This window comes from Suricata suricatta, chromosome 2 (assembly GCF_006229205.1).
Source record: "Suricata suricatta isolate VVHF042 chromosome 2, meerkat_22Aug2017_6uvM2_HiC, whole genome shotgun sequence".
Taxonomy (NCBI): Eukaryota; Metazoa; Chordata; class Mammalia; order Carnivora; family Herpestidae; genus Suricata; species Suricata suricatta.
In genome coordinates this window covers 5,737,021-5,759,941 of record NC_043701.1, presented here as the reverse complement: position 1 = coordinate 5,759,941, position 22,921 = coordinate 5,737,021, and the positions used below count along the sequence as shown (strand labels likewise).

The 22,921-nt window shown below is 53.9% G+C and overlaps 1 protein-coding gene across 1 annotated transcript; it reads left to right on the top strand.

Annotated features, from left to right (window-relative positions):
* Nucleotides 1–7,160: 7,160 nt before the first annotated feature.
* On the top strand, nt 7,161–14,078 carry AOC1 (amine oxidase copper containing 1). Its single transcript, XM_029954850.1, has 5 exons — nt 7,161–7,265; nt 10,234–11,813; nt 12,379–12,664; nt 12,944–13,076; nt 13,299–14,078. Exons 2-5 carry the CDS (start codon nt 10,238–10,240, stop codon nt 13,566–13,568), a joined length of 2,265 nt encoding a protein of 754 aa, XP_029810710.1. The 5' UTR covers nt 7,161–7,265; nt 10,234–10,237; the 3' UTR covers nt 13,569–14,078.
* The last annotated feature ends 8,843 nt before the right edge of the window (nt 14,079–22,921 follow it).

Genomic DNA, 22,921 nt, shown 5'->3' with positions numbered 1-22,921 from the left:
CCTGGAGGGTGTAAAACTGGTGCGGGAGGGTCGTGGTGACAGGGAGGGAGAACAAAGGGAGAGGAACAGCCTCCCTACCCCAGGCTGGACTGCAGGGGGGCGGGGATGGGAGGTGCTTTGGAGGTAAGAGGTGTACCAAGAACCAGAGGAACGCTGAGCTGGGAGGGGGGGGGGGTTCATGCCAATTAAATCGTTTACATTTTACCCAGTAGGCCGCAGTAGGAACCCCCTCCCCCCCAAAGCAGGGAAGGGGCCACACTCAGAGTTGTGTTCTCATAAAAGCATGGAGGACAGGTTGGGAGATCCAGGGGAGAGGCGGGGATTTGAAGGCTGTCCTCACTTCCAGGTACAGATCAGGAGGGTTTAACAGACCAAAGAGCTCCCCGGGAGATAGAGGGGTCCCTCGGAGATGGTGCTGGTTCCGTTCCAGACCACCGCAGAAAAGCTAGTGCCGCGATAAAGCAGTCCGGGCTGTGGGAGGCGGGTCTGCACCGCGGCGGGGGTGAGGGGCGCCCCAGGGCCGTGCTCTCCGTGAGCCCCGATCCTCCTGCTGGTGGGGGTCTTGCCCGAAGGGGCGGGGTGGGGGCGCTGACGGCTGGTGGCTGCACTGCGGCTTGAAAGACAACAGCGGGGACATTGGCCACACGGATCAGCTCAGCTCCTCCCGTGACCGTCACGGGCCATTTCTCTGTGCGGGCGGGGCAGTGTGAGAGCATTTTACCCCGAGGAGCACTTCTTCCAGGACTGGGTCTGTCCCCCACACCTGCCGCCGCCTCGTCGACCAGGCTGAGGGGACGTCCCGAGTCCTTTGTGACCAGTCACCCATCTTCGCCTCCCGAAACCGCCCTGTTGGCTGCTCCTCGTCCGTGCGGGTTTCACCAGAGATGCGGCCACTCCGGCCCCTCTTCAGGCTCCACTTCTGGGCCCGGTGCTCGTGCTGCTCCCACCGCATCCACAGTGACTTCCTCCGCCGAGGGCCTGGACCCTCCAGGTCACCCGGGGGCTGGAGTCCCCTTCCTCCAAACTCCTGGTTCTGTTGACGTTCTGACCTCTTTCCATAGTCACAGCATCTGGATCCGTGAATCCTCCCCAGGGCCTCTGTCGCCTCTGCCCAGACCCATCCCAGGAGCCACTCGGCAGGCACCTGTCACCTGTGGAATGTGTGTGTTAACTACTGGCCGTGGAGGTCACCGTGGCGCCTGACCCACGGGCTCAGGAGGGCTGTGGTGTCCCAGGCGTGAACACAGCAGTCACCTCGTCCGTCTCCGGACGGGGTGACCGGGTGCGCTGGCTGCGAGCAGTCCCCGTGGGAAAGGACCCCTTTTGCTGAGCAGTAGGGTCTATGGCCAGCGTCCGCTGTTCCCTGTAGGGAGCGCAGGCGGAGCTGACCTCGCCAGGCTCCCAAGGGCCCTCGGGGTTGCAGGGTGGTCGCTGGGCGCTGGCCTCAGCCTCAAGTCACCGGCCGCATCAGCGCCTCACAGGGCGGTCAGCCTGGCCTTGGAAGCGGTGAGGCCTGGCACGGACTCCTCTCTGGCCGGGATGGCCCTGGCCTGCACCTCCCACGACGGCTGGTGTGTGCGCAGTGAGGACGTGCAGCGCTCCCAGCTGGACCTGCTGGAGACCTTGGGGCTCGCCAGGCCCCCTGTGCCGTGGAGACGGCCCCTTTCCCCGAGCCCCCTGAGCTTCAGGCTTCCTCTCTGCAGCCCCTTCCCTTCTCTCCACCTTCACAGCACTGAAGAGAGTTAGGGCCCAGCTCAGGCGTCAGGGAACGTACAGCTGGTGGGATCTTCTGTCCAGACCCCTGCGACTTCCTCCAGGCCAGCAGGGGGGCCGTGCTGCCATCTTACCTACCGTGGGGTCCCCGGAGGATTTTTCTTTTCCTTCATGAGCTTTTCCTTTGGGTTCACAACTTGGCTTTCAAATGCCTTCCTCCCTGAGCTCAGTCATGTCTAGATTTTTTTATTTAAAGAGAGAGACTCATGACCCTTCTTTTCACTTGCACACTTAGGGGCGCTGCGGGTGGTTAACTGGCCCGACTTCAAGATTGTTGCATCTCAGGGACTAGGGAGGCCCGAGCAGAGGTGGAGAGAGGAGATCACACGGGATGTGTATCCGTTAAATCCAGCTTCTCCTGGGGGTGCAGATCTCGACGCCCCATAACAGTTACAGTCATATCCAGGATCGGTGCACACTGATCACCAATAGCAAATACATAAAAATGGAAACATTTGAAATAATGTGAGAATGACCATAATCTGACACAGAGACATGAAGTGAGCAAATGCTGTTGGAAAAACGGCGCAAATAGACTTGCTCGATGCAAGAGTTGCCACAAACCTGTTTGTAAAAAAGCAAAAACAAAAACAAAAAACCATGCAGTGTCTGCACAGGGCAATACGGTGAAATAAGTCTGTGTTTGTCAATGTCCCAAGACTTTCCTGGTCGTCACAACTGGGGCGGGGGACAGGTGCACCAGTATCTAGTGAGTAAAGGCCAGGGATGCCGCTAAACGCACCACGGTGCATAGGACAGAATTCACAACACAGAATTGTCAGACTCACAAGATCAGTAATGCCAGGGCCCCTCACGACCAGTGACCCTGCATTTGGAAGGTGGTGGAATTTTCCCTTTGCAAACCCGCCTTCCCTAACCAGAGATAAAGCTTCTGACGCTAGTTTCACTAGCCCAGAGATCTAATCCAGAGACTCGACTGTCCCCGCCCTGCCCCCGCCGGCACCCCCTCACCCCCCCCTGAGGCCCCCCGTGGAGTTCTTTCTTTCCTGTGGAAACAATCCCACTCGCTAGATTATCTCTGATTATCTCTGGTGTGCTGTGACTTTCTGGGAACAGTGTCAAGATTTAGCAACGGGGAACCATGAGCTGTGATCTCTGGGCCACCAACCCCCAATGCTAGATCCATCTTCACATATTCGGCTGCCCCTCCCCGCAGACTGGACCTGCGGTCCCTACAACATCATCCCCAAGGCCATCAGCTCTGCCCCGTTACGGGAGGCAGGTGGCCCAGAACTTAAAGAACTCAGTCTTTGCCCAAGTGTTATCTGTAACAGTTACCAATCATTAACCCCAAGAAGAGAGAGACTTATTCCAGAAATCAAGGTCACCCACAATAGGGAGGGACCAGCAGTCAGACACGGAGCATGTTGAGCTGGGAAAAAGAGCTGCTAGCAAAGCAATGAGCCCGAATTCCAGAACTTTACACCTCCACTCCTCCACCTGAGTCAAAAACAATGGCTTCACCCAGCACTTCTGCCCAGAAAGTGTTGGTTTGGTCCCGGTTCCTTGGGGTCATTCCTAAAGATGCCTCTGTCCCTCATGGTCTCCCCCTGCATTCCCTCAGGCTTCTCCCACCCCTACATTTCCACAGGCATGCACAACATCAGCCTCGCCCTGTCCACGCCATCTGGGACGTCTCCATAGTGTCCCATTCCACCTAGAACCCCCACCCTGCTCAGGGTGCCAGGCGCACACTGCATCTCAGCCTCCAGGCTTTGCTCCTCCCTGACCCCTGCCCAGAGCACCCTCCTCCTCCTCAGCCCTTCATACACCCCAAGACCCCACTCAGACTCTTGTCCGTGAGCCCTCGGATCGCAGCCCGGAACTCAGGGCTCAGAATTCACTCCCCGGCCGTGGACTGGCATCTGTAAGGAGTTTGTGCTGAATTGAAGCATCTCCCAAATTTCATGTCCTTCCTGGAAACTCAGGCTGTGACCTTATTTGGAAATAGGGTCCCTACAGATGTAATTAGTTAAGATGAAGTAGGGCCTGGTACTTATAAAGTACCGGTGTCTTTATGAGAGGAGGGACACAGAGACATAGACCCACGGAGAACCCCATGTGACAATGGGGGCAGAGACGGAGTGATGTGTCTACAAGCCAAGGAAGCAAGGGATGCCAAGGGTAGAGGAGGCCAGAAGGGACGTCCCCAAGGGCCTTCAGAGGGAGCCTGTGCCTGCCAACACCTTCATCCCAGATTTTCAGGATTCGGGACCGTAAGAAAAAATACATTCTGTTGTTTTCAGCCCCCCAGTTTGTGGTGCTTGGCCACAGCGGCCCTGGGAATATGGTGCAGAGGACACCTGGGGGGGTCTTGCAGTCCTGAGGGGCGTCTCTTTCCTGACTTTGCAGAACTCACCCTGGGCCACGGCTTGTGTCACTTTTATCCTGTGCTACCTCGTCCTGTGATTGATCTATCAATGGACACTTCAGGTCGTCCTTTTGACAGAAAGGGAGATTCGGGCCTGTACATCCCACCTCCCGGCCTGCCTGACACTCCTCCTCATCATCATCATCCTCACCCCTCAGGTGGGAGCCTGCCGTGCCTCCTGTCCCCTCCACCTGCCCCTCTACCCTATCCCCTCCACCTGTCCCCTGCACCTGTCCCCTCAACCTGTCCCCTCCACCTGCCCCCTCTACCCCATCACCTCTACCTGTCCCCTCTACCTGTCCCCTCCACCTGTCCCCTCCACCTGTCCCCTCTACCCTGTCACCTCTACCTGTCCCCTCCACCTGTCCCCTCTACCCTGTCCCCTCCACCTGTCCTCTCCTCCTGTCCCTTCCACCTGTCCCCTCCACCTGTCCTCCCTACTGGCTTCTTTCATTTAGCACAATATTTTTTAAGATTTATCCATACTGTAGCATGTATCAGTATTTCACTCTTCTTTTTTTTACATTTTTATTTATTTTTGAGAAGGAGAGAGAGAGAGAGAGAGAGAGAGAGCGAGTGAGCAGGGGAGGGGAGGAGCAGAGAGAGAGGGGGACACAGAATCCAAAGCAGGCTCCAGGCTCCAAACTGTCAGCACAGAGCCGGACATGGGGCTCAAACCCACGAAACATGAGATATTGACCTGACTTCACTCCTTTTTAATGTGAAATACCATCCCACTGTTTTTCCATTCGTCAGGCGATGGACCTCTGGGTTTTCTTCCCACCTTTTGGCCACTGTGAGTAACTGTACTATGAACATCTGTTACAAGTCTCTGTGCGGACATATGTTTTCACTTCTCTTGGGTGTTTACCTAGCAGAGGAGCTGCTGAATCAGATGGCAGCTCTGTGTTCAGTTGTTGGAGGAAGTGCCAACAATCTCGGCAGTGGCTGCTCCATTTACATTCTCATCAGCAGTGCACACGCGTTCCCATTTCTCCACATGCTCACCAACACTTGTTTTCTGGCTTTTTGATTCCAGTCAACCTGATGGGTGTGAGGTCATAACTCATAATTTTGATTTGCATTCCCTTGATAACTAATGATGGTGAGCATCTTTTCAAGTGCTTTTTAGCCATTTGTGTATCTTCTTTGAAGAAATATATATTCCTATCCTTTGCCCATTGTTTTCATTGAGTTATCTTTTGATTATTGAGTTGGAAGAGTTCTTGACATATTCTACAGATAAATCCTTTATCAGATATATAATTTGCAAATTGTTTCTCACATTCTCTGGTTGTCTTCACTTTCTTGAGAGTGTCCTTTGAAATACAAAAGTTTATGATTTTTCTGAGGTCCAATTTGGCTGTTTTTTCTTCAGTTGTTTGTGCTTTTGAGCCATGGCTATGAACCCCTCCTGACTCAAGGTCAAGAAGATTTATTCTGGGGTACCTGGGTGGCTCCGTTGGTTAAGGATCCAAGTCTTGATTTCAGCTCAGATCATGATCTCGCAGTTGTGCGCTTGAGCCCCACGCTGGGCTCCACATTGAACATGAAGCCTGCTTGGGAGTCTCTCTTTTAATTTTCCCTCTGCCCCACCCCTCCTTGCTCTCGCTCTTTCTCAAGATAAGAAATGAATTAATTTTTAAAAAGAACTCAAAAAACGAAGATTTATGACTGTGTTTTCTTCTAAGAGTTTTATAGTTTGGGCTTTTACATGATGTCTTTGATCCATTTTGAGTTAATTTTTGTGCGTGGTGTGAGCTAAGGGTGAAACTTCATTCTTTTATGTGCGGTGCCTCTCGATTCTAATCTTTACAAGTGTCTTTTCCTGATATGTCCTGACGCCATTATCCTCATTATGATGTCCATTGTAAAACGGAAACAGACTGCACTTCTCAATGTCAAGTTGTTCCCATGACTCTCTTTGGATCTTTTGGACATCCTCAAGTCTCCACGTTACTGGTGAGCCCATAATGGAGACTAACCAACCCTCAGTCCTTCCGACCAATGAAGGAGAAAGGATGTAACAGAAGTCATTACATCAACCATCATTTTAACATTTAAATCTAATCCCTTTCCCTGGAGACACCAAAGGCCTCTGGAATTACAAACAAGTAATGGTTGACTAATTGCTTTCTCCCTCCTTCATCTAGTTGCCAATAAATACCAAAATGACTTACAAGGCAAGTAACAGGAAGATAATGATTAGAAATATAAAAGTCACATAATAACAAAAGAACAAGAAACCAACACTTGGTGATCAGGGGGAGAACGACCCCTCCTTGCAAGCCCCCCACGATTCTTGATTCTGTTCTTTCCCTCTGACCAGGAGCTCCCTCGTTGGCCCACGTTTACTTTACCATCTCCCTGAAGCACATAGTGCTGCTCCCGTCCCCACCCCCAGTGTCCCAGCCATCCTGACTGACCTTGTGCCCAGCCGGCTCCTCCTTCTTTTCCCCATGGAGATGGCTAGTAAGACCTCCTGACTAACTCAGTAACCTCTCCCTCCCAAGCTATTCTGTCTCTGGTTCCCTCTTCTATGGATGGGTCAAATTCTCTGTTGTTGGTGTTGGTGTCTGTCTCTACCAGCCCCTGCCTTTGTCCATATATCTGTTTCGGGTGAGCCTGCTTACTAGTTAACTTGCCCTGGTCTTTATCTTTGACCTCTGAAACTCATCACCTACTTTACCAGGTGATGGCATTGCGTGCGCAGCTCAAAACAGAGAAGATAGCATACACATCTCATGGAAGTTCCCCTGAGGCAGAAAGAATGATAGAGAGACAGATGTAGGACAGTGTGCTGTTTGAGAAAACAGAAGTGGACCCTGGTCGCTAAAGTGGTGCAGGACTGGGGAGTTTCCAGACTTGTTTCCTTGAAGGGGTAACAGAAGCCCTTGGGGTTGTCACAGCCAGAACCCGGTGCACGGCCTCCTGCCGCTGTCCATGCCAACTGTGGGAGCCCTGAGCTGCAGGTCCTCACCTTGGTCAGCCCGTGCCTCACCCTGTCCCTCCCTCCAGGGCGGGGTCCACAGAGCCTTAAAGTTCAAGGAGTCAGAGCCAAAGTCTGGCAGCAGAGGTGAGCCCACAGCTGAACACACAGGTACGTTCTGATGGCGGAGGCAAGGGGAGGCATGAAGGGGTGACAGGTGGGGAGGGAAGCAGCAGAAGAAAGGCTTGGAGAGAGGGGGCTGGAGAAACACAGACACAAGGGGTGGGTAAGCCAGAACGCAAGGGGCACGAACCCAGAGGGAATGACTCTGGGGCACAGCAGGCCTAAATGGCCGCTGGCGAGATGGAAAAGGCACAGAGAGGGCGTGGATGCTGTTCTCGGGGTTCTGGGGTGAGAAGTGGGGAAGGGGGGGCATGCTTCATGTGTCCCAGCCTGGGCTCCCACCGGCTACCAATCCTCCCTCCTCCTGTGGCTTCATTGCCACTGCCCACCTCACCCACTGTCCCCTTGGATGTCAGAGTAGAAGATTGTACCAGGCAAGGTTAAAGCTAAAAGAACAGCCACGTTCAGGTTAAAAGGACCACAGCTCTCTTCTGCATCTTCCTCCTTAGCAAAGCAGAAAGAGATCTGGAAATAAGAGATTATAAAAAAAAAAGAAAGAAAGAAAGAAAAAAGGGAGCCTGACTGAGAAAAGACACGGAGGAACTTAAATGCATATCCCTAAGTGAAAGCTGTGCAAAACTAGGGAGACAGTAAAGAGACTAGTTGTGGCCACGGGTTCGAGAGAAGGGAATTTTTAGGGCAGAAGAACTGCTCTGTAAGATACGACACCGATGGACGAGTGTCATTGCGCCTTTGCCAAACCCCGTCAAAGGTACAACAGCTAGAGTGACCCCTAATGTCAACTGTGGACTTTGGGAGACCAGGGTGTGTCCGTGTGGGTTCCTAGATGGTAGCCAGTGACCTACTTTGGAGAAGGACGTTCATTAGGAAACTGTATGTGAGTAGAGGCAGGAGGGACCCAGGAAATCTCTGCATCTTCTGCTAAAAAAGTTAAATCTATTAAAAAAAAAAAAAAAAAGGAGGCTTGACAAATTTAATAGCAGATCATAAGCTCGCCCCATGTCCTTTTGCTGGGTCTGGTTTCACCCGGCAGCCCCAGCAGCCCAAGGTCCTTTGAGTCCCTGGGCCTTCCCACCGGAGCCAGGAGAGAAGACGAGAAAACCACAGTGGTGGCAGTCTGACTGCGGGGGACCAGCCCACGCACCTCAGTCTAAGGGTCTCTGAGTAGGGGGTTGGCGACGGCGCAATATATATAAGAAAGAAGACAGACAACGTGAATGGTGGTAGTACCACACTTTACTAAGATAATCAGTGTCTTATATGCCACAGGTGATTACATTTTTTCTTTAATGATTACATAGTTTATGGTCCTTGAAAAAGTAAAAATATGTTCTGGGAAGGCTCATTCTTATCACGGAAGAGAGAACAGGAGTCAAAAACAGGAATGAGGGAGTCTGTCTCTATGCATAAGATAAGCCCAAAGAATTTTCTTTGAGGAGTCTTACATTCCTTCAAGGCCCTTTAGCAGTTATTTATGGGCAAGACGCTTATCGTCCAAGAAGTAAATTTTAGACAGAGGATTGTGTTTGCCCCCAAACAGCAGGCAATGAGCTGGAGACAAAAATAATGTAAGGGAAAGCTGGCGTCACTAATTGACCTAAGTTGATTCAAAACTTAAAAGTATATGCCTTTTTACAAAGCAACGAGAAAATCATAGACGGGTTAGACAGAAGCCACATGTGCAGTCCAGGAGGCCAAATGTTGTTTCATAGTCTTTCGACTTGTTCCGCAACTTCCCAAATAGCTCACCTGTGCCCCAGAGACGTTGCCCTCTCGGTCACCTAAGACTCTCCTGTGCCCGGGAGGCGTTGCCGTCACGGTTGCTATGCAGGAGGTTTTTTGGTCTACTGGGCCCCAACATCTGACCACAGCCCCTCAAAATGGAAGGGGAGAGGGTGTCTCCATGAATGCCATCTGGGAAGGCTCCATGCCGCGTGGATGGTCAAGCAGCCACAAGCTGAGGGCCCCACCAGGAGGGCCAACACAGCCTGGGGTAGGGCTGGCCCTCCTGTCCACACCCTCAAAACCCCAGGTCAACAGCCTAATCACAGTCAAATTACTTTACATTGCTTCAATTTTTGCATGTGTTGGTATCACAGACTGTGTCTTCTAGTTGACTCTAGAAAGAAGAAGAGTAGAGGCGCCCAGGGGGCTCAGTCAAGAGTCGGTCTGACTCTTGACTTCGGCTCAGGTCGTGATCTTCCGATTCTTGAGTTCGAGCCCCGCATCAGGCTGTCAGTGCAGAGCCTGGTGGGGATTTTCTCTCTTCCTTTCTTTCTCTGCCCTTCCCCGATTCTTTCTCTCTCTCTCTTTCTCAAAGTGAATAAATAAACTTAAAAAAATAAAAAGAAGAGTAGCTAGTGTGTCTTGGGTGCTTCCTAGAAGGTAGGCATTGTTCTAAACACATTATCTTTGTTGACCAATACGCCACTGCCATTATTTCCATTGTGTAGTTGGGAAAGTGGAGGCCCAGAGATGCCGAGCCACTTGCCCAAGGTCACACAGCTGATCCTAGTAGTGGCAGGACATACCTGGACCCGAGCCCAAGCACCCTGACCCAGGGACCAAGTCTTTGAACTTCAACACTAAATTTCAAAATGGCATAAAAATATCATATTGTGTCACAAATGTAGTTTTGCTGTCAATACCCAATGACACAATTAGCACTCAGGTGGAGAGATAAGGGCCTAAGGCTCTGCCCTGCTGAGCAGATACACAGAAAAGGGCAAAATGAGCTTATTAGGTAAGAAAATGCACAGGACTCTCGGAGGTCCGTAAACAAGCAAGTAGAGGGCAGAATTACAATCGATGGGAAGCACAGACCTGAACAGTGTTGGGGCCCTGGCTCCCACGGTGGGGGGGGGGCAGGGGGGAGGGCACTGAGCCTGCAGGAAACCCACCAGGCCAAGGGACATCATTGTGCAAGGCTCCAGCCTAGTGGAAACTCACTTCCTCCCATTAAACATCTAAGATCATCTCTTCTACTCCGTTCCAGAGCCATGCAGCGAGAGACCCTGGCCCTGGGCTGGGCCATCCTGGTGCTGCAGACAGTGGCCACGACCCAGTGCACCCCACAGACCGCGCACCACAAGGCCAGGGTGTTCAAGGACCTGAGTGCCCATGAGCTGAAGGCAGTGCACAACTTCCTCTGGTCCCAGAAGGAGCTGAGGCTGGAGTCTTCCCAAGCCCTGACCATGGCCAAGAACTCCGTGTTCCTCATTGAGATGCTGCTGCCCAAGAAGCAACACATACTGAAATTTCTGGATAAAGGTGGAAGGCCTCCCGCTCGGGAGGCACGTGCCGTCATCTTCTTCGGAGCCCAGGAGCACCCCAATATCACCGAGTTTGCTGTGGGGCCCCTGCCATGGCCCTACTACATGAGAGAGCTGCCCCCCAAGCCTGGGCACCGGGCCACCTGGGGCTCCAGGCCCATCTCCTCGGCCGAGTACTCCCTCCTGGGCCACATGCTGCAAAAGGCCACGAAGCCCCTGCACCAATTTTTTCTTGACACCACAGGCTTCTCCTTCCAAGACTGTCACTCCCGATGCCTGACTTTCACAGACGTGGCGCCTCGGGGCTTGGCCTCCGGCCAGCGCCGCTCATGGCTTATCTTGCAGCGCTTTGTAGAAGGCTACTTCTTGCACCCCACTGGGCTGGAGCTCCTTGTAGACCATGGCAGCACCAATGCCCAAGACTGGATGGTGGAGCAGGTCTGGTACAATGGGAAGTTCTACCGGAGCGTGGAAGAGCTGGCCCAGAAGTATGCGGACGGAGAGGTGGACGTGGTGGTTCTGGAGGACCCGTCGCCCAAGGGCAAGGCCGGGGATGGCACAGAGGCACCACCCCTCTTCTCCTCCTACAAGCCGCGTGGACACTTCCCTGCCCCCATCAACGTGACGGGCCCCCACGTGGCCCAGCCCCAGGGTCCCCGCTACCGGCTGGAGGGCAGCACGGTGATCTACGGGGGCTGGCGCTTCTCCTACAGGCTGCGCTCCTCTTCAGGCCTGCAGGTCCTGAACGTGCACTTCGGGTCCGAGCGCGTGGCCTACGAGGTGAGCGTGCAAGAGGCAGTAGCCCTGTACGGAGGACACACGCCGGCAGGCATGCAGACCAAGTACATCGACGTGGGCTGGGGCCTGGGCAGCGTCACTCACGAGCTAGCCCCTGGCATCGACTGCCCGGACACAGCCACCTTCCTAGACGCCCTGCACTACTACGATGCCGACCACCCTGTGCACTACCCCCGAGCCCTCTGTGTCTTTGAGATGCCCACGGGAGTGCCCCTCAGACGACACTTCAATTCCGACTTCAGCGGTGGCTTCGGCTTCTATGGGGGGCTGCCGGGCCAGGTGCTGGTGCTGCGGACCACGTCGACGGTCTACAACTATGACTACATCTGGGACTTCGTCTTCTACCCCAACGGGGTGATGGAGGCCAAGATGCACGCCACCGGCTACGTCCACGCCACCTTCTACACCCCGGAGGGGCTGCGCTACGGGACCCGCTTGCACACGCACCTGCTTGGCAACATGCACACCCACTTAGTGCACTACCGCGTCGACTTGGACGTGGCGGGTAGGACTGGGGCTCTGGGAAGACTCTCCCAGCCAGACATTTGCACCCTAGAATCAGGAGCCCCCTCCTGGCCTGCCTCTCTGACCACAGCAGTGCTAGAAATCTGTGTGCCCTGAAAAGCAGTGAATGTGGCCTTGGGTGGTGCGGTGGGAGACCCTGCCCTTCCCCGGGGCGGGGGGGTGGTGTGGCGGCCCCTAGAGGGATGGGTCAGGCAGAAAGGTATGCCTGCAGAGGGCTGGGGTGGGACAATGCCTAGGAGTGTAAGAAATGTCACCGCCCAGTGCCCTAAGACTCCCCGTCTCCTGGACTGATGACGTCCCCATAGAATACGACAGGGGCATCATGAAGGACTTGGCCTGACACCAAATCACTGTCAGAACAGGCCTGACTCAGAGTCATCTCCTTGTTCCGCCATTGTTTCTTGGTTTAATCCCTTCCTTCTACTCTGACAGCAGGCTCGGTGCACACCCCCGACCTCCTCTGTGCTGGAGGTTCCAGCACAGAATGAGGGTGTTTGCGGGCAGGGGGCTAGATTCTCATTCCCCTTCTTCCTGCACACCTGTAGGCACCAAGAATAGCTTCCAGACCCTGAAGATGAAGCTAGAAAACATCACCATCCCCTGGAGCCCCGGACTCCGCCTGGTGCAGCCGACCCTGGAGCAGACGCGTCACCTCCGGGAGCGCCAGGCGGCCTTCCGCTTCCGACAGCCTCTGCCCAAGTACCTGCTCTTTGCCAGTCCCAAGGAGAACCGCTGGGGCCACCAGCGCAGCTACCGACTTCAGATCCACTCCATGGCCGACCAGGTGCTGCCGCCGGGCTGGCAGGAGGAGCGGGCTGTCACCTGGGCCAGGTAAGGGAGGCCTGGGGGGCAGAGAAGGGCCCCAGGCTCCTCTCAGTGTTCAAGGGTCTGTGTGCATCCGAGAGATTCTGAGTCCGAGTGGTGCTGTCTCTGGGCCTGTGAGCACGTGTGTGTTTGGGGAGGGGGGAGCACGGGAAGCTGTTGACAGTCGGTCAGTCTGGCTGACGCCCAGGAGATGAGCTCACATTTTGGGGAAAGCAGTACTTTCCCCCCTCAAAGGGCCGGGAGGCTCCTTGGTGCCCAGAGCCACCTGGCGTCTCCTCTGGGCAGGTACCCCTTGGCGGTGACCAAGTACCGGGAATCGGAAAGGTCCAGCAGCAGCATCTATAACCAGAATGACCCCTGGGACCCTCCTGTGGTCTTCGAGGAGTTTCTTCAAAACAACGAGAACATCGAGAATGAGGTACGGGCCCTGCCTTCCTGGAGCTCAGCCTGAGACCCCCATCTGTGCCCGGGCCCAGAACGGACAGCGGCCGCTCGCCGAGGGGAGGGCAGGCTCAGCGGTCTGCCCCTTAGCGGTCTGAGGGGACTGCCCACCCACCCCTCTCCCCTCTGACCCTCCCCTGCGCTGCCCTCCCCCTCTCCTCTCTGACTCTCCCCTGCGCTGCCCTCCCCTCTCCCACAGGACTTGGTGGCCTGGGTCACAGTGGGCTTCCTGCACATCCCCCACGCCGAGGACATCCCCAACACCGCCACACCGGGGAACTCCGTGGGCTTCCTGCTCCGGCCTTTCAACTTCTTCGATGAGGACCCATCCTTGGCGTCCAGAGACACCGTGATCGTGTGGCCTCGGGACAGCGGCCCCAACTACGTCGAGCGCTGGATCCCTGAGGAGCAGGGCTACTGCTTGGTGCCTGAACCTTTTAGTTATAACGGAACCTACAGGCCCGTGTGAAGGACCCCAGGGAAGCCCAAAAGCCCCCCAGGGACAAGCAGTAAACCCCTCAGGGCTCAGCTCTGGGTCTGCTTCTTGCGGAGGCACAGAGGGCGAGGCCACCCAGCCGGCCATGCCCGTGAGACCCACTCAGATGACAAAACAAGCAGCCTTGACCTCTCTTCACCTTGGTCCACTCCACCCCAACTGACGCTCACTGAAATACTATTATCGACCTAGCAGTTGGCTTTAAAAAGTAGACTGACTGCCGCATCTTGGAAGTCTGCAGGGGCCTCTGGGGTGTCGCTGGTGGTGCAGCCAAGGTGGACGCTCCAGAGAGCACTTTGCCCTGTGACACGCACCCAACTCCTGGGGCTTTGACGCAGACATCTACCTACAAACACGGGGGAGACACCCGCACGCGTGATTCACTACGGTAGCGTTCCTGATAGCAAAGTCCGGGAGCAGCCCAAATATCCATCTACAAGAGAGACCCCGCAGGTCTGAATAAACGATGCCACACCCACACAATGCGATTCCAGGTGATTGTGAAAGAAACGATGGGCAAGGACATTCTCTGCCCTGGTGGGGGAGGTCTTCAGGGTACACAGGTGCTCTAGAAAGACAGGCAAGAGGATACTAGTGAAATTGGTCGCTGTCACACACAGTTAGCGTGTAACAAAATGCCAGGGACTGAGTGCCTTGTAAACAGCCCAGGTTTATGGCTCGCAGCTCTGGAGGCTGAAGTCCACCATCAGGGAGCCAGCACCGGCTGGGGAGGGCCCTCCTCTGGGTTGCAGACCTGATATCTGGATGTACCCTCACTCGGAGGGAGGGGAGGGAGCCCCCTGCAGGCTCTTTTAGGAAAACACTGGTCCCATCACGAAGGCTCCACCCTCCTGACCTAAGCACCTCCCAGCGGTCCAACGTCCTAAGGCAGAATTAGAATTTCAGTAGGGTTAGAATTTCAGTATATGAGTGGGGGCGTGGGGGAGGGGGAACACACATTCAGACAGTAGCACCTGAAGGCAGTGGGAAGAAATAGAATGGATGGAGCTGGTGGGTGAAGTCAGAGCCTTCGATGCACACATTTCCATATTGTTGTTGGGCTTTTTTGGGGTTTTCTTGTTGCGTGGAGAGCCTGTGGGGAGGGGAGTGAGGGGTGTGGGCAGAGGGAAGGAGGGGGAGGGTGGGGTAATGGAGGGGCAGGTCTGTCTCTGGGTTCCTCCAAGCCCGGCAAACCCCAGGGAGAGCAGTAACTACCCAGGCTGCCTGCTCTCCAGTGCTGACTTGTGTTGTTGTCCTTGATGATGTCTTTATTTTTGAGAGAGTCAGAGCACAAGCAGGGGAGGGGCAGAGAGAGAGGGAGACACAGAATCCGAAGCAGGCTCCAGACTCCGAGCTGTCAGCCCATAGCCTGACACAGGGCTCGAACCCACAGACCACCAGTTCATGACCTGAGCGGAAGATGGACGCTTAACCGACTGAGCCTCCCAGTGCCGCATAGTTTTTATTTTTTAATCCTGAGACTATCCTACTGATTCGAAACCATTAAAACCCAAATTTTAAAAGAGAAAGGGAGGGGAAGTGGGAGGGACTCTGACTGCTCGTGGATGGAACTGGTGGAGAGAGCAGCCCGCTACCTCTCCCGGACTTTCTCCTCTGATCCCGAAGAGAAGAGCTGGGGAATGTAACCGGCCCACAGATGTGGTCCCCTCTGCCCTCCCCATCACGCCTCCGAATGGGGAGCTGGGAGCTGGCCTCCCGGGCCCTTTCCGGTCCTTCGCTGCCGTCCACCCAAAGGTAGGGGAGGCGTGGCCATCATTCCCTCCTCTCCCTGCGGAGATGACAGCACCTCGCTGGTGGGAGGGCTTTGGAGGGGCCCGCAGAACAGCCCCCCACCTCCCTTCTCTGCTCCCCTAAAGAGAAGCTGCGTGGGCTCATCCACCAGCCTTGGGGGCCCGCCCCCAGCCCACCATTAGCGTGACCTTGCTTTCCTTCACCGCATTGTTCCAGGTGCCTGGTCCTACCGGGAAGCCGGTGGGAAGGCGTGGCTGTGGTCCCAGCAACATTAATCTGGGTTCCCTGGTGCCCAAGGGGTGTTAACTAAGCAAACACGCCTGCATTGTGCGTAATGCTCGGGGAATCCAGGAAGCTTTGATTTGCACGGCAGTAAAAACTTGAAAGAGCCAAACATTCTAGGATCTGGACAAAACACTTTTATAACAACTGATACAATATTTAAAATCAACAAAGTTTTTCTCAACCATTTTTTAAATTTGGGGGGAGGGGGTTGCGGCGCCTGGGCGGCTCAGTCAGTTAAGCCTCCGACTTCGCCTCAGGCCATGACCTCACTTTCCGGGAGTTCAAGCCCCAGGTTGGGCTCTGCACTGACGGCTCAGAGCCTGGAGCCTGCTTCGGATTCTGTGTCTCCCCCCTCTCTGCCCACGCCACCCTCTCCCATCTCTCTCTCTCTCAAAAATAAATAAACATTAAAGAAAAAATTTTTAAATCTCAACGAAGGCTTTCTCTGCCATTTTAAAAATGTTTTTGAAATTATCTGAGTGGTGTTTCAAAGCTTGGTAAAGACTAAAACGCAAAAGATTATAAATGTCCATAACGGGAAAAAATAGCAAATTTTTAGCATTCGGGGAAGAAAATCGAACCTTCTTAAGAAGAGTGTGTAGGTCAGTAGACAATAACTTCTTGTAAAGAGGAGGCAGGAAATGCATTTGCTTTGAAACTTTCACTTTTAACCTTCAGCCTTACTGAAAAAGCTGTTTACTGTGCTTTGAGAATTCTTTGTTTTCCCTCATCCTGTTTTCCCCAACTTAGGAGGAATGTTGCCACAGTAGGCAGCATATCTGCTAACGGTGTCCTACATCCTCACATCGTCCTAACATCTCACGAATTCCATCATTATCCCACAGGTTAGGAAAAACAACAAAAAGAATATTATCTAAAATGATCAGTCTCGACAAAAATAAATTATAGGACACACAAAGCAACAGGCAAGAGTGACACCCATACACAGGGGAAGAAAAGCAGAAAACAGAAACTCTGAGATGGGACCCAGATGTAGAATTTAACAAAGATATCAAGGGCTGCCTGGGTGGCTCAGTCGGTTAAGCATCCGACTTAGGCTCAGGTCATGATCTCACAGTCTGTGGGTTCGCGCCCCGCGTCAGGCTCTGTGCTGACAGCTAGCTCAGAGCCTGGAGCCTGCTTCGCATTCTGTGTCTCCCTCCCTCTCTGCTCCTTCCCTCATTCGCTCTCTGTCTCTGTCTCTCAAAATAAAATAAAGACATTAAAAACACACATATATATATCAAAAGCCATTATAAGTATGTCCAAAGAGCAAAAGGAAACCGTGTTTGAACAATTAAAAGGGGCGCCTGAATGGCTCAGTCAGTTAGGCATCCAACTCTTGGTTTCAGATCAGGTCATGATCTTGCAGTTCGTGAGTTTGAGCCCCGTGTGGATCTCCAGGCTGCCAGTACAGAGCCTGCTTGGGATTCTTTCTTTCTAACCCTCCCCTCCCCTGCTCATGCATGCATGCTCTCTTTCTCAAAAAATAAACAGTAAAAAATTAAAAAAAAAAAAAGTAAATGAAGCTATGACAATGTTTTAACAAATAGAGAATATCAATCTAGAGATAGAAATTATTTTTTTTAAAGAACCAGATGGAAATTCTGGAGTCGGAAAGCACAATCATGACATGAAAAATTCCTTAGAGAAGCTTGACAATAGATTTGCTCTCCCTTCTGCCCCGGAATCCGCAGCCATGGTCTGGAGGCAATCCGCGTCACACAGAGCAGGAGTGTCCACACCAGAGAGTCGGGCAGAAATCTGGCGGGGGACTGCACTGGCCCGTCAGGTCATGGCCAGCAGAGTGTATGGCCAAGATGTAACTGAGCAGATTTAGACCTGACCATGGTGAGCAGATGCCTGAGTTCTCACTGCAAGAGTAGCTCATTCAAAGGATGAGAAGCAGAGAGGTGCCTGGGTGACTCAGTTGGTTGGGCATCTGGCTTCAGCTCAGGTCATGATCTCACAGTCCATGGGTTCGAGCCCCACATCGGGCTCTGTGCTGACAGCGCAGAGCCTGGAACCTGCTTCAGATCCTGTGTCTCCCTCTCTGTCTGCCCCTCCCCCACTGGCACTCACAATTGTATGGAGACGGCAATGCCTAGGAAACAGGACCAGTGGTGGTCAGATACTGCCAGGGTCATCTGGACCCAAAGGCATGTCCACTGAGTGGCCCTCGAGATGAAGGCCCCCGAGGAGGAGCCCTGACCACATCCTTCGGTGTAAGCCGATTTCTCCACCCAGATCACGGATGTAATTTGCCTCCCGCGTGATCAGGCTGGCCCAGGGCCCTGGCAGCTCACAGACCCCAGAGTACAGGGTCAGAGCTGCCGAGACATCTCTGTGTGTTTGGTTGACGGGGGCAGATGTACCCAGGAGGGGGACCCTCGTACCCTCACCACCAGCCACCCCGGCTTGGGACCACAGAACAGGATTGGTTCTGCGCATTTTCCCCCCAAGACAGGCCCGAAGTCCCAGTGCTTCCTGGAAAGAAACGCTGGCGGGCACCCCCGTGCCAGGCTTGGCAGAGCTGTCAGAGCGGGAAAGCAATGGCAGAAGGAGAACCACAGGGCTGGGCTCTGAGTGGGAAGAGACACCCCCTCCCCGCCCCCAATCTTCTCTGCAAAAGCAACCAAGAACCCCCCCGGAGAAGAGAAGAGAGAAGCAGATTGACTTACACCCCCTCCCCCTCCTCCAGCCGCAGCATATTTCCGTCCCGAGTAGAACAATGATGTTGTGCTTGCGGCCCCCTCCCAGGTGGAGATGCAAATCGAGGAAGCTTGGAGGGAATTTGGTGGCTTTTACAGAACGAAGAAGAGGAAGCTAGACAATCTTGAGGAACCGGGACCTGTTGCGTTTGGAGGCCTTTCAGGGAAGGCAGCCTCAGCTCTGGGGGCTGGGGGGTGGGGAGGAGGGCACGTAGACACCCTGGTCTCAGAGCCAACGGGCACTAGGATTCCTTTAAGAATTGTTGTGTTTTTAAGAATAAAAAGGAGGGGCGCCCGGTGGCTCAGTCAGTTAAGCTTCTGACTTCGGCTCAGGTCTTGATCTCCCATTTCGTGGGCTCGAGCCCCGCATCGGGTTCTGTGCTGACAGCTCGGAACCTGGAGCTGCTTCAGATCCCGTGTCTCCCTCTCTCTCTGCCCCTTCCCTGCTCATCCTCTGCTGTCTCTCTCTCTCTCTCTCTCTCTCTCTCTCTCTCTCTCTCTCAAAAATAAATAAACATTAAAAAAAATTTTTTAAAGAATAAAAAGCATAAAGAGTTAGGCAGCAGGGGCTTCCTGGGTGTCTGCGCCCTGATCACAGGAAGTAGAACTCTAACCCCAGCGGCCCAGGGGCAGGTGCAGGGCCCCACCTGCCCCAGCTCTGCCCATACACGCCCGCCAGTCTGCTCAAGTCCCACCACCTGGGAGACCCGAGATGCCAGGCCCATTCCAAGCTCCTTCCTTCCAGGCCTGCAGCACACAGCTTCTGGACTGGGGGCGTGTTTCCTGCCCCCCCACACCCCCAATCTTGTTTCTTCTTCCAGCTCAATTGTCTTTTTTTTTTAATGTTTATTTTTGAGAGAGTGCGAGTGGGGGAGGAGCAGAGAGGAGGACAGAGGATCCAAAGTGGGCTTTGCGCTCACAGGCTGACAGCAGCCAGCCCAATGGGGGCTCGAACTCACAAACCTCGCTCTGAGAGAGCAGGACCTGAGCCAACGTCAGAGGTTCAACGGACTGAGCCACTAGGGGCCCCTGCCAGCTCAGTCTTCTTAACATCCACCGCCCTGCTGCCCTTGACCCTGGGCTGCTCCGTCTGTCCCACCGCACTCCAGACTCACAGGCCCCCCCAGGGAAACCGAGGATGTGCCCCAACCTGATGAATCCCATCACTGCCCACTCAGTACCCGCCTCCCCACCCTAGGCCGCCAAAGAGACAGCTGGTCCACCTCTGCTCTGGGGCAAAAGCTGGAGAAATGACCTAAGGCCACGTCCATCACAAAGGCGCCCCGGGGCAGCACCTCGTCAGGGCCGGAAGGTGTTCCTGCCTCCCTGTGTACCGAGTGGAGCCCAGAGGGAGAAGGCAGACAGCGGGTCGCACACTGTCCAGTGGCCAGGTGCCACCAAATCTCTGGAATTTCTGAAACTCCAAGACTCAATTATTTTGCACTTTGAACTCGACTTTCAACAGTGCTGGCCATTTCGGGTTTGCACCGGCGGGCAGCGGAAGGAAGCATTAATAAGCTCGCCCACAGGAGCCCCCTTGGCTGGCAGCTCAACCGGCCGCAAATCCATTTGTTCCAGCTCTGCTGCTAGGTTAGGCTCCCTTGGTGTTCATTTCCTGCTCGGTGAGTCTGTGAGTCATCGTCCCCCGCCCCCCCCCCATCTCCTGCTTTAACTATTGCTCTGAGACCAGAGTCTGCAGAATGAGAGGTCACATGGAACCCTTTATTTAGTACAGAAGTCCTCAACCTGGTGGGGGGAGGGGAGCATTGCCAGAAGGGGCAGCTAGACGTAGCCCCCAGCTGGTTCTGGAAGCTTACCTGAGGGGACAGACTCACAGCTGTCAGGAATTCATTCCTGGACTTCTCAGAGGTCCACTGACATCCAGGACTCTGGAGCCCTCACCTTATCGCCAGCTGCAAGATGACTTGGGGCTGAGATCAAATTAGCAAGTTGGGGTGCAGATCGCTGCTGGCAGAAGCCAGACAGCCCTGGAAAGAAAGCGTACCAATTCTTAGCTGTGGCCGGCGCCTTGGTCAAAAGAAATGCTGCGTGTCGTGTGTCCACCAGGTGGCGCAGCACACCTTCACCGTTAGCTCCACAGCGTTTGACGGTTGCCTGGAAATGCCCGCAGGTGCAAGGCTATAGCTTGACCAAATACCCCAGAATCACAGTGTTTTCATTAGGACTAAGTTCAGCTGAATTTAACAACAGCAACAAAAGCAGTGGCTTGACAATAGAAGTTTTATTTGTTTCTAGGTAAAAAAAGTCCAGGGCTGATATAGGATCTCCAGGAAGGTGTTGGAAATACAGACTCTTTTCTCTTCACCACAGCCACCCAGGATATGGCTCTCTGCTTCCTAGTTCAAAGTGGCTGCCAGAGCTCCAGCCATCGCATCTGACTACCAGGCTGTAGGATAGAGAAAGGAAGAGAAAGGTATAGCCCTACATTCTAAGGAACTTTCCCAGTATTCAGAGACATTACTTCTACTTACAACTCATTGGCTAGATAGGGAGGCTCGTGACTGGAGTCTTTCACCTGAACATTGCTGCCTCCAAATAATTTCAGGGTTCAATTTGGAAGAAGAATGTGAGAATGGAGAGCTGAAAGGAACTAGCAATATCAGCCACATATTGCTGTATGCCCCTGAAAATTCCTTTACGCCAACACAGCGTATTTTCCAACTCCTGGAAACGGGAAGGACAAGAATGAGGACCCCCTCGCTGCCTTGTGTCGCAGAGGCCCCGTGTCCGAATTCTCCTAAACTCCAAAATCTGCACGTCTACAAGAATCTCACATCCAGCAGGTCCTAGCCAGCTGGCCCCTCCCCTCCCCCACTCTCCATGCACCTGCTCCTTCTGCGCCCCCAGCTGGAGGGTCTCATTATCATGTCCCTGTCAACCAAGCCAAGAACCAGAAAGCCGTCCTGAGCACTTCCCTCACCTCTGCACTCCATCTCTTTGTCCCATAGACCAGGTTTTAACGTTTCAGGAATCCATGGCGCCTTTCCTTTCCCATGATGACTTCCTGTTCATCACCCGGGCCCCAGGCCTGCCCCTGCCTCACTTCCTCCAGATCAGCCTCCACTGTGCTTCCAGAGGGATCACTCTAAAATCTGCATCCAACCGTGTCACCCTCCTGATCAAAGCCTCAATAGCTTCCACACACACACACACACACACACACACACACACACACACACACACACTGCTCTCGGGGAAAATTCCAAACATGAAAATCTTTTTTTTTAATATTTATTCATTTTTGAGAGAGCATGAGCAGGTGAGGAGCAGAGAGACAGAGAGTGAGACACAGAATCCCAAGCAGGCTCCAGACTCTGAGCTGTCAGCACAGAACCCGATGCGGGGCTCGAACTCACAGACTGCGAGATCATGACCTGCGCTGAAGTCAGACACTTAACCGACTAAGCCATCCAGGCGCCCCAAACATGAAAATCTTGAACATGATTTATCAAGACATTCAGGATATGGCCCGTCCTTACATCTGCCCGATAATGGCCGGCATCTAATGAGCACTCGCGACCATGTGCCAGGCAAGTGCAGCCCCCTCCCATCCTGCAGCAGCTCTCGGAGGCAGTGGCCATGGCTGGGTAATTAATTATTCAGCAAATATTAAGTTCCTCCAGGATGCGCTTCCCCACTCCACGGAAGCTGAACTTGACCACATGACATGCTTCGGCCAATGGAATGTTAGTGGACAGAACAGAAACAAACGTTAAACATGCCAGCATGGTGTGGCTCCTGCTTGCTCTACGGACCCCGGGGTAAGGAGAGCTTCCTCCGGGAAGCCTTCCGCCTGTGCCCCAGGTGGATCACACCCGAACTCAGTCCAAACCCAGGGCCCCCCCCCCCCCGCCCACAGCCCAAAGCTTAGCAGCCCATCCACGCCCACCCTGGATCAGCCGAGCTGTAGCCCTCTGAGACCCTTGAGTCTGAGAATAAAGACGGCTTCTGTTATCAGTCACGGAGTTTGAGGATTGCGGGGAGCTGTCTGAACTCACTGGTTCAGTGAACACTCCTGGTGAGGGGACGGCAAGTTTGCACGGTCTCTTGCCCCCAGACAGCAGCCAAAATCTACCCCCTTGTAACTCTCCTCTCTGCTTGGGCACCAAACCTTGGAGTGCTTTGCTGATTAGTATCAGGAGCAGCCTGTCCCCCTGCCCTGTCCCTGAGGTGTGACTGCACCTGGTCAGGGAAAAGATGAGTAAACTAGATACACCCTAATGCGACTCAGGCAAGCAACATATGATTTTCCTCCTAGCCGAGCAATTAACTGAAAACTGACTACTTTCTAGGCCTGTACTCCATTGCAAAAGTCACTACTGCAATAAAATGTATCCGTCGACTTTGGGATTGTGAGAGCAGGCATTATGTCTCCTGGGACTCCTGTTTTCCTGGGAGTGAAAGCTGTCTGGTCTCTGGAGAAGTTTGTCAACCTGGGACCCCCCCTGTCCTGCCTGAGGACAGCGCCCCCCAGCGCAGAAAGGAGAGCTCTTTCCCGACCTTGAGCTGGAAACATCAGTTAATTGCGTGCCCGCTTCCAGCCCTGGGAGGGGTACC